Consider the following 10,961-nt stretch of genomic DNA (forward strand, 5'->3'; position numbering starts at 1 on the left):
AGCATAAACTTGTATGATGTTTCGGCCTTGTTGGATGTAATATTCATTCTATGCGGAGTGAGATGATTGTCAGCCAGATAAATTTTTCACTGAAAATTGAAACTACTAGACATAGTCCATACTTGTTTCAGTATCAAATCTGATCATTTTGCTGGTTGCACCTTTTTTAGAGTTCTGTATACCTGTTAAGATTATGGTTAGATGTGTTTGTACAAAATAATGGTTCTCCAGATAATCATCCACATAACTTTTGACTTTATATGCATTGTATTGTAACTCAGCTCATGCAAGTTATGTTTTTATGCAGCTGCTGAACTTTATGATTTTGATGACGACAAGGTAATGAATAAGTTTCTGTTCATTGTTTACCACATCTGAAGTTTAGTTCAATTAGTTATCCACTTGATGTTATTGAAACATTCGTTCATATTTAGCCCAAAAATTTATGACAATTGAACCTCTCTTTTGTGAAGGAGGAAGACAAGCCAGATTTTAAAAAGCTAGTCAGTGATAACTGGATAGAACCCCCTAGACGAGAAAGAAAACGAAAGTAAGTTTGATGCCTGTAGTTTACTATTTTTAGTTATTTAATTTGATGATGCTAAATTTGGTTAATTTGTTTCTGTAGCTACTCCGAGTCTGAATATTTTAAGCAAGCACTTCGCCAAGGTGCCCCAGCAAAACCTAGGGAACCGAGAATTCCCCGAATGCCGAACTTGTATGCCTTTTCAGTTGCTCACTTCACTCGATCAAGCCTAAATTTTAGATTCTTGGTCTTGGTACTGAATTGGGTGTTTGTCTATGTCAGGCATGATTTCCAGTTCTTCAACACGCAGAGGCTCAATGAATTGTATGAAAAGGAAGTCAAATACCTCGTGGTAATTTCTCAACCAGAGCTGTATTTTTTGTTTCACCTACACTGGAGTGCCGGCCCAGACTCCAGACTTGTTTCATAAGTCATAATTTACTTTCTTTTTACTTATTTGAGAAGCAGGACCAATCTATACCACATAATTATTTTCTTGTGTTATTTTCATTATAGCTTTTGGAAGGGGAGCCTTGGCGCAGTGGTAAAGCTGCTGCCTTGTGACCATGAGGTCACGGGTTCAAGTCCTGGAAACAGCCTCTTACAGAAATGTAGGGAAAGGCTGCGTACTATAGACCCAAAGTGGTCGGACCCTTCCCCGGACCCTGCGCAAGCGGGAGCTACATGCACCGGGCTGCCCTTTTATTTTCATTATAGCTTTTCATGGTCATGTGGATCCTGTAGTGTGTTAAAGAATTCGATTATGGCTGCATATTAATATTATCTATAAGTCTGATACTCTGTGGAACTGCTGTATGCATATCGCAGAGTATCACACCACTTATATTTTAAAGATGAACAGAATAAGTCCCACCTTTGTCTAATGTTTACTTTCAAAAAATTTATTCAGCAAACTAATCAGAAAAAGGATACAATTGGCGATGGTGATGGTGAGGATGAAGGTATTACCAAGTCTTACATTTCTACTTGTACTGCAAGAAGTATGTGATTGTGCTGATCAATGCATTTTTTGCCATTTAGAAGTGGAACCTTTAAACGAGGAGGAGCAAGAAGAGAAGGAGCAGCTACTGGAAGAGGTTTGGGATATACTTAAGTCTTTTGATTTGGACCTGGTCCCCCCCCATAATTTTCTTCCATCTGCTGTGCAATTTAGGGCTTTTCAACATGGACGAGGAGGGACTTCAACACATTCATTCGAGCTTGTGAGAAATATGGTCGTGACGACATAAAGAGTATAGCCTCTGAAATGGAGGGGAAAACGGAAGAGGAAGTTCAGCGGTATGCTGAAGTTTTCAAGGAAAGATATACAGAATTGAATGGTATATGCTCAAAAAACCTATCCATTTCCATTTTTCTCTTTCTGTCCCTTTCTCCATGCTTTCTACAAATTAGATAAATGTATCCAGTGTTCAAAGGGTTTCCTTGATGAGCTCACAATTTATGGCATGTGAGGTTCGTTTTGTCTAATCCACATAGTATCTTCTTTCCTGTACCAGATTATGACAGAATTATTAAGAACATTGAGAAAGGAGAATCAAAGATCTCTCGGAAGGATGAGATTATGAAAGCCATTGCGAAAAAGATGGACCGTTATAAGAACCCATGGTTGGAGTTGAAAATTCAGTATGGCCAGAACAAAGGGAAGCTGTACAATGAGGAATGCGACCGTTTTCTGGTAATGCCACACCACAGTTCTTACCAAATAACTGCACTGTTTGACATGGCTAATGAACTGTTCTTTCTCTACAGTTGTGCATGGTGCACAAACTTGGCTATGGAAACTGGGAAGAACTGAAGTCGGCCTTCCGCATGTCTCCCTTGTTCCGTTTTGATTGGTTTGTGAAGTCCAGAACCACGCAAGAGTTGGCTAGAAGGTGCGACACTCTCATTCGTCTAGTGGAGAAGGAGAACCAAGAGTGTGATGAGCGTGATAGACAGGCCAGGAAAGATAAGAAGGTTGGTCATTGTTCTACTACCCATTTCCTGCCCTTTGCATTGGTCTTCGACATCTCCTTGCTCTGGGTTATCCTTAACTACCTTTCAAGGAAATATTATGCAATTTTCACTTACCATTCTGTGACTTGCAGAACATGACACCAACAAAGCGTCCTTCGTCAAGTAGTCCAGCAATGGACTCTCCCATGCAGACCCCCTCCAAGAGGGGGCGGAGGGACGGCAGTGCACCCTTGGTAAGTGATTTAGATGCTATCATGCTACCTTGTTCTTCTGTCTTCATTGTATGCTGTGGTTGTCTGAGTAAATTAGGGACTCACTTGCTGCTGTTGTTCCTTCATTTGTTGCAGGGAAAGAGAAGGCGGCGATGATCTAGTGTTCCCTGAGGAACAAACTCATTTGGCGGTTGACAACCGAAGGGAAGCCCCAGATGTACCTGTTTATCTCATCCAGTGTGTTTGCGCCTAGTTATAGTAGCTCAAAACCTATTAGAGGTCACTCTCAAGTCTGAACCAGTCGAAATCCGAAGTCTGAACTCCTATCTTAAATAGATTCCAGTGACATGGTGAACTTATGTGTCGGTTAATATACTGTTCCTGTGTTCGCGGATCAATTAGGTTGTTATCGAACCGATTGATGCTTTTGATTGAGCATGAGAAAGTTACATTCCGTTGACAGTGTATGCTTTTTTGCTTGTTGAGCCTTGTGTAGTTGTGTCGCCATCTGCTTTCATGGTCTGGACACTGAGGTTGGACCCTCTGTTGTCCAAACAGCAATTTGTTGTTCAGATGAGAACAATTATCAAGGAAGTATACTTGGCTTGGCTACTTCTGGTCACAGTATTTAGACGAGCCTATAAAAGCCACCAATTATCAATTGGTTGGCTGCCGACTCAGTTTGCCAAGCACAGGCAGGTTTTGAGTTGCCTTGGGTGGTGGCCAATATCTTTACTCTACCGACTTTAGGCCATGACTAAATTTTTGATGTAATATTTTGGCTTTGCCATTGACTATTTGGCAACTCTGGTTCATTCTAGTCAGTCTTGGCTCATGGGCAAGCAAAAGCTTGACCAAAGTATTGGCTAGCGAAATGTTTGGTAGTGTTAACTTGCTCAAAGCAAACATGCCCCGAATGTTCAGGTTCAAAAAAAAACATGCCTCAAATGTTGTATGTTAACATTGGAACAATTTGTTTTCAAGCAATCGGCAAGACCTCTGCCCGGGCGACGCTGAAACTGCCGAGAAAATACGATTCTCGGCATTGCCAGCTAGGTATGGCAACACTTGGAGTGCCGACCAAAGCAGAAACCCAAACGACAGGAGGTGAAGGGGCACCTTGAGGGCATCTTCAGTCGCGCCCCTAGGAAGGCCTTCCCAGGCGTTTTTTTTGCGCCGGCGCCGAAAAATCGGCCCAGTCACGTCTTCAGGAGCCCGATTTTCGCCGGCCTGGGCCGAAAACAGCGCTGGCGGACCCAGGCCGAACCCGGCGCGCTGGGGAGCACTCGGGGGCGCTGGGTGAACTTTTTTGGCGCGAAAAAGCCGCGGGCCCGCCGCGTCAGCGACACGGCTCTCTTCTCGGCCCTTTGTCGTCCTCATCGCCTCGTTTCCCGCGGTGAATCAATGCCAAAGCTGCCGCGCCGGTCAGCCTGCGCCATTGATGCCTCAAGGCAGCGCAGTGAAGGCCGGATGACGCGCGTCCCTCGACCTTCCTCGCCCGCCACGCGTACGGGCGGCGCCTCGGTCTATATAAGACGCGCCCCAGCGAGCTCGGTGATCTCACGCTCTCTCGACACCGTCGTTCCCCCTCTCCTCTCTCTCGCCGTCTCCAGTTCATCACCCATGCCCGAGCGCTTCCCAGGCGACGGCGCGGCGGCGAACGGCTTCGGCCGCCGCCATCTTCACGAGGCCGAGTACCCGGTCCCGCCGGACATGCGGGTGCCGGGGGCGTGGAGGATCAGCGGCGGCGGCGTGCCGGTGCCCCCAGTACCCACCGACGCGGCGCGCGCGCGGAGATCGCGCGCATCCGCTTGAACCTGCCGCGTGCGGCGAGGGAGGGGCCACGGTACGTCCCCGACAGCCTGCTCTGGGAGCTCTACTTCCGCCGCCGACACGCCGAGCAGCTCGAGGCCACCAACGGCATCGAGCCCTCCGGCAGGCTCAACGCCGTCGGCCGACGTCAGTGGTGGGGCGTGCCCGGGCGCACGTTGGAGGCCGTCCTCGAATACATCGAGGGCGGCAACACGCCGCGCCTCGAGTACCCCGCCCCCCCTTCCTTCTCACGCCGCCCGGGAAGCTCCTGGACCCCGAGGCGCATGGAGACCGGAGGGTCCTCCTCCTCGTCCGGCGGCTCGCCTGCCTCCGCCCCGTCAAGCCGGAGCCCCAGGGCACGCCGGTCAGCGCGCGCACCCGCAGCTCAGGCGTCCGCATCGGCGCCAACGCCTCCCCACCCACCGGCCGCTTCATCCTCGTCGAGCCCAAGCCGAAGCCCGTCCTCCCCGCGGATTACGAGGAGATAGCCCGGCGCGGCCTCTCCGACGAGGACGCCCTGCGGTGGGCGCGGGACGACTACCTCCGTGACGAGATGGTCCGGCAGCGCCGAGCCCTGGAGGAGATCGCCGCCCGCAAGCATGGGCGCGAGAACGAGCACGGCGTCGTGGTCCTCGACAACGAGGACGACGACCCCGGACCGTCCAACCCGCCGCGCCAACCGGGGGAGGGATGCAGCAGGGACGGCGGAGGCGTAGGCGGGGGCGGTGACGACGACGACGATGGCGGCGGTGACTGCACGTGGTTCTACAGCCTCCTCGGCATGTAGAACCGCGTGGGCGGGCGGCGAGGGAGATGGCGGGGTAGCCCGCGGTAGTTTTTTTTTTTTTTTTTTGTAAAATATGTTTAAGTTTGAACGAACTCGCCGATATTTGCGTTAAATTTGAGTCATGTTTGCGTCGTTTTTGATTTTTTTTTGATTAACCGTGGGCGCCGCTATTGGGGGGCATCACGCCCCCAGTGCGCGGTTTAGCGCCGGTGCGCCCCCAGTGGGCGATTTTTTGCCCCTCTTGATGGGCCAACGGCTGAAGATGCCCTGACAACGCCTCCAATAAGGGCAACATTGTCGCCGGCATTAACCGAAGTTGGTGTGACTTTTTCACCTGGAGTTCACCAAACCCCGCATTGGTGCGTCATGCCCAGCCAAATCCCGAGCCAAAATAGCCATGCGTTCCCACCAGCGACCACCGCCAGAGCCGAGATGCAAGTGGAGGAAACGGCAGCAGGATCACAGCAACACCTTCAACAAGGAGATCGTTGCATGCATGCAGCACTGCTGCAGCCTCCGGCCAGAACCGGAGTACGCCGCACTCCAGCCACCCTGGATCCGCAAGCTCACCGCAGCCCCACCACCAAGCACCCGACACCACAACCTCCCCGGAGCTGGAAGAACATGCAGGTAACGCCCCGACCACGCTCCAGCACTGCCACATAAATTTCAACTAACCATGCCTAAAGTGTTAAACAGCTTGAACAAAACAAACGGAAGCAGCCTCCCACTAAACTGCTCATTCTTATCTCAACTGAAACACAGATTCTTATCTCAACTGAAACACACAAGGGAACTTCCGTTTTGTATATTATCGTTCTCATCCATTTTTCTTGACAACAAAGCAGTATATATGAACTCCGAACAGGCCTGGTGGTCGTGAGCATGAACCCTCTCCAACTCTTTATAAAGTTCAATCTATCTAACTAAATACCAACGTGACAAAAGTAGCCAAAACTGATATACTGCCAAGTCCGAGCCCTAACTAAAGCTCGCTATTGTTCTCTCAACTTGCTGTTGGAGCATTGCTCACATATGGAGCTTATTGAGTTCTGAACTCGCCGTCGAAGCGTCGCCCACGTGTCTCGTGTTCCTGTGGGCTTCAGGGTCCTCCCTGGAGAGGATCTGAACAGCAGGCCGTGCTCGCGCTGCTGCTCCAGGGCTAGAGTTTACCGCTGCATTTGGCCTGGCTGAGCACACAGGGATAGAAGTTCGGACTGTCACAGGGGCCGCCAACCAAGGGGGCCGCTGCTGGTATAACAAACCTGATGAACTCATAGGAGCCGCAGCTCCATATCTCGCTGGAGCTTGCATGTCCATCGACCATAACTCTGGTGATGTCGCCCTGCTGAACGGAAGATTACTTCTGTGGGTAGGCTCGCCGTGCTGAACAGGACTAGGATAACCCTGTCGTTGGACAGGTCTTTGTACAACAGATGATCCAGCACGAGACAATGATGGCTTTGGTGGCTGTTCTGCTGGCTTCTTTGACTCTTTATCATCTTGATTTGGTTCCAACTTCTGTGACAGTGGATGTGCTGTGGAGCTTGACGTCTGAGTAGCTTTATTCTCTTCCACGGAGGCAGCACTACTCTCTGTATACGCCTCTTTCCCACTTTCTGGCCATTGTTCAACCTGACTTGGACCGACATTTTCTGGAGTACTAGAGGAATCTAGAGCAGTGTATCCGGATAAAACTGCGGCATCAGGAAGCCCAACTGTCTCAGTATACCCTTGCCTTTCCCTGTTCATTGTGTGCACAGTAACTGGCAATGGACTTCTTGGTACATAGGTGGCAGGGTAAGGCGAGAAGTACCGAGGAAGGACAGGAGCAGTTTCAGGAAAACATGGAAGAAGAGCTAAAGCATCTTGGCTGGCTGGCACGGCAAACTGCCTTCTAGGTGGAGGAGGGTACACGGAGAGCATAGTTGGTGGCGGTTGAAACCTTGTGTTGCCCATAGCTTGAACCATCGGGAGATGGGGCTTCTGCTGTGTTGCTTGCACTTGGTTCCACATATGGTACATTGCTTGCTCTGGTGCAACATTTGGGTACATCTGATTTTGTAAGTGTGACCCGTAAAATGACACATATGGTTTAGGATAAGATCTCCGAGATTGTGGGCGGTTATTGCTTTGCTGTTTTTCCTTTTGATGTGATGCCTTGCCTTCATTTTTTCGGTTCAAGTTTTCAAGAGTGCGGGTAACTGTGACCTGTTCCTGCTCCTCGTCATGATCGGACGGAGAAGATGAAGATGCTGCCTCACCTACTAGAGGCACTGTTAGGAAAAAAATTGAATTGTCAGGAAACAAGCTGAGTGAAACCGACATGATAGTACAACAAAATTAATAGAGCAAACACTATGGAGTTAATACAACCAGATGCATCAACTAGCAGATATGCTACTCCCTCCGTTCCTATTTGTAGAGATTTCAGTATAGAGTACATACAGATGTATATAGACGTATTTTAGAGTGTAGGTTCACTCATTTTGCTACGTATGTGGTCCATATTGAAATCTCTAAAAAGACTGTATTTAGGAACGGAGGGAGTACAATCATATAGTAAGAAACTGAAGGTGGTAAGAAGGCGAGAAAATACTCACGCTGCTTCAATTCAGACCAGGCCACCATAGCAGCATTTTTTTGGGCTTGTTTCTTGGTCTTGCCAGGATTGCCAGTGAAGATCCTTCCTGCTAACTCCACTGTACACGTGAATGTTGGTGTATGCCCTGGTCCAGATCTAATAGTAGTGTACATAGGCAGTTTTAAACCGGCCCGATGAGCAGTTTCTTGGAGCAGGTTCTTGTAGATCCCAGTTTCATCCTGTGGAGTGAAACATCATTAGCACCTCAGCTTTGAGGACATTCCTGAGGTTGTGTTGCCAAACATGAGCTCACCACAGTTGCAGTATAAACCAGAAAATTATAACGTATACGTAACAAATTATGTACTAATAAGCACACTGACAAAAGAAGTATAAAGAAAACGTTCATATAACCTCTAGTCCAAATGCTGAATCTAGATGACATTAATGAACATGGACACACACACACGTTTGAGATGTACTACAAGGGTGGAAAACTACATACCACATGACAACCTTAAATATCCCATCTACTTGGATTTGTTTTTACTGCAACAGCAGGCATGAAAATGGGACAACTGGCAAGTCAACATCAGATATCATAAAAGAACTGAACCTTCCCAACCAATACATCATAAATAATACTGTTTCGCTTTGACTTATTGCAGTGGGAATTATCAAGAACAGTACATATTAAATATACACTGTCATGGAAGTATCTTAGGTAGATCCACAGGACAGATGAAATTTATTGTTTTTTGACTGAAGGAGAGGCTGACTTGCTGTATGGCTATACATGTACCAAGTGAATTAAAAAAATGTCCGTCATCATAATAACTAAAACGAATGGTACTACAATATTGCAGATGGAAAGGGCAAAAGCTGTGACAGCACATTAAGAATACTCCCTCTGTCCCAAAATAAGTGTCTCAACTTTAGTACAACTTTAGCACAAAGTTAAAATAAAGTTGAGACAGTTATTTTGGGACGGAGGGAGGAGTTTGTGCAATGAAGGAAAGAATTGAAGAGCATTTTTGCAGAAGGTTAAGATAAAGGATGATGGATAATAATGCCAGTCACTTGCATATTAAGTATTTGAAACGTAGCTACAGTTTCATTTGTCTTTGTCCACATTAAAATAAGCTGCAAAAATTTGGGCAATCAACAACAGGTGATCTTTGTTATTTCAGCTAAAGTGAAGGAAACGAGATTCCAATGTTAATGTGGCCAGAATAAGCAATATCTAGGGGCATCAACAAAACTGACCAGGACTTTTGCAGCAAGCGATGATGATGGCCCCCTCTTCGACAACTCATTGAGCGCTACCTCAGCTGCCGCATGCTCTGCCTGCCGCAAGGTGGGATAGAACCCTGGGCTCTCAAACGATTCCCCATTAAAAGTAACCGTGGCCTTAAACCGGGGCGCATGATCTGGCCCCTCGCGGATGCACGCGTAGGACGGCAAGTTGAAGCAGCTCCTCTGCGCAAGCTCCTGGAGCTGGTTCTTGAACATGCCTGCATCCACCTCAAGGATCAAAGATGGACCCACTAAACTACATCACCACTGGAGCCAGGCTCAAGGGGTGACAAAAATCATCATAGCAACCCCCAAAACAATATGAAAATTTGGAGAAAACATTGAACAGCGGTGACAGCGGCGTGAAGAAATGCATACCTTCGAAACGGAAGTATCAATCAAGCAGTGTATGAAGCTATGTTCAAAGTTGAGAAGAGCTGCTTCTGGCCTTAACCCTTGCTTTGATGCCCTCTTGTTGCAGCAGATAAGAAGAGGCCTCAGATTATTAATAGCCAGTGCTGTACTCCCAGTCCTGTAGAGGAACAAATAAGTCCCGGATCGAATGGAAGCAATAAACCTAATGCTGGCGTTCGTTTGCAGAGGCAACCATACGAACAATGAGTAAGACTAGTGGAAGCAATAAACTGCAGTCCTGAGAGGATTCATTGGTACTTTTATGAGGATTCACTGGTACTAGAGCAGAGCAGGGGAGGCAATGAAGCGCAAGGACAACAATAGCAGCTGATTCCCAATTAAAAAAAAACAAGAGCAGCTGATTCAGCTTGCCTTGTCCAATTAATGCACTGCCACAGTAAATCTAAGAAAGATATCGCACCCAATGAGTAGTAAAACAAATCCAGAAACCTCTGATTAACTGACACACGTAGGGAAAAGAAAGAGAACGCATGGAATGATATGAAACAAACATTCGGGACTGGCTAATAACCTAATCGCATCCAACTGGAGAGGCGCCGGAGCCAAGAAAGAAACCCCGCCCCGCCGCGCCGGCGAGATCGACCGAACCACATCGGCGGGAACCCGACCCCAGATCGAACCAAGCCCCAGGAACAAGAGGCGAGCAGACCAACCTGCGACGAGAGACCGCCGACTCTCTCTTCACCTTGAATCCTCGACCCCTCTCCCTTCCAACCGCGTCACGAAGCGAAAGGGAAAAAGGCAGCGAAGAGACGAACCACCGACAGCCGCGACAAAAATCTCTCCTTTCTGTTAGCCGCTGCCTCCGCGTGGTCGCTTGGTTTGGCCGCGACTGCGAGGGTGGGCTCAGCTACGCCATTAGGCTAGGGCGGCGGCGCTGCAGCGGCGGGCGGCGGCCATCAGCAGCGAGATTGGGAAGGGAGGCGTGTTGCTTTCCGGCGCTTTTCGTCTGCATCCTACTCCTTTTCTCGGGTTTCTTTTTTTTTTCCTTGGGAGAACGACGAGACTCCTCCGAGCCCGTGTGTCATGTGCACGCAACGGCGATCATTATTGCCGGCCACGAGGAAAACAGCGGTTAACGTCGCTTGGTTAAGGCATGGTGGAGTGGCTGATTAAGGCATGCTTGGTTGGCCATTAATATTGCTCCACTTTCATTGAAATGTTTACGAATAAAATAAAAAGATTTTGAGTATTACTCCCTCCGTTCCAAATTACTCGTCATAGAAATGGATATATCTAAAACTAAAATACATCTAGATACATCCATACTTGCGACAAGTAATTCGGAACGGAGGAAGTATTTGAAATATCGAAGAATTGTGCGGAGGGACC

The 10,961-nt window shown here is 48.2% G+C and overlaps 2 protein-coding genes across 3 annotated transcripts in view; one reads left to right on the forward strand and one right to left on the reverse strand.

Annotated features, from left to right (window-relative positions):
- Nucleotides 1-3,169, forward strand: part of LOC123191250 (probable chromatin-remodeling complex ATPase chain) — a 10,627-nt gene extending 7,458 nt beyond the window's left edge. The window contains exons 15-26 of the mRNA XM_044604066.1: nucleotides 61-68; nucleotides 308-339; nucleotides 474-550; nucleotides 629-718; nucleotides 809-878; nucleotides 1,437-1,488; nucleotides 1,568-1,623; nucleotides 1,701-1,866; nucleotides 2,044-2,222; nucleotides 2,297-2,503; nucleotides 2,635-2,740; nucleotides 2,862-3,169. Coding sequence (XP_044460001.1) covers nucleotides 61-68; nucleotides 308-339; nucleotides 474-550; nucleotides 629-718; nucleotides 809-878; nucleotides 1,437-1,488; nucleotides 1,568-1,623; nucleotides 1,701-1,866; nucleotides 2,044-2,222; nucleotides 2,297-2,503; nucleotides 2,635-2,740; nucleotides 2,862-2,968 — 1,150 coding nt within the window. The 3' untranslated portion in view covers nucleotides 2,969-3,169. The remainder of the gene's footprint in view (nucleotides 1-60; nucleotides 69-307; nucleotides 340-473; nucleotides 551-628; nucleotides 719-808; nucleotides 879-1,436; nucleotides 1,489-1,567; nucleotides 1,624-1,700; nucleotides 1,867-2,043; nucleotides 2,223-2,296; nucleotides 2,504-2,634; nucleotides 2,741-2,861) is intronic.
- Nucleotides 3,170-6,093: 2,924 nt separating this feature from the next.
- On the reverse strand, nucleotides 6,094-10,658 carry LOC123191259 (double-stranded RNA-binding protein 2). 2 transcript variants are annotated; one of them, XM_044604084.1, is made up of 5 exons: nucleotides 10,388-10,658; nucleotides 9,573-9,726; nucleotides 9,165-9,412; nucleotides 7,918-8,137; nucleotides 6,094-7,590 (listed from the first exon to the last, which is right to left on the reverse strand). In XM_044604084.1, the coding sequence occupies exons 3-5, from the start codon at nucleotides 9,408-9,410 to the stop codon at nucleotides 6,344-6,346; spliced, it is 1,713 nt and encodes a 570-aa protein (XP_044460019.1). In that variant the 5' UTR covers nucleotides 9,411-9,412; nucleotides 9,573-9,726; nucleotides 10,388-10,658; the 3' UTR covers nucleotides 6,094-6,343. The 2 variants fall into 2 exon arrangements, with proteins under 2 accessions (XP_044460019.1, XP_044460012.1); XM_044604077.1 differs by having other exon boundaries at nucleotides 10,283-10,658.
- Nucleotides 10,659-10,961: the final 303 nt, after the last annotated feature.

Source organism: Triticum aestivum, chromosome 1A (genome assembly GCF_018294505.1).
Source record: "Triticum aestivum cultivar Chinese Spring chromosome 1A, IWGSC CS RefSeq v2.1, whole genome shotgun sequence".
Classification (NCBI taxonomy): domain Eukaryota; kingdom Viridiplantae; phylum Streptophyta; class Magnoliopsida; order Poales; family Poaceae; genus Triticum; species Triticum aestivum.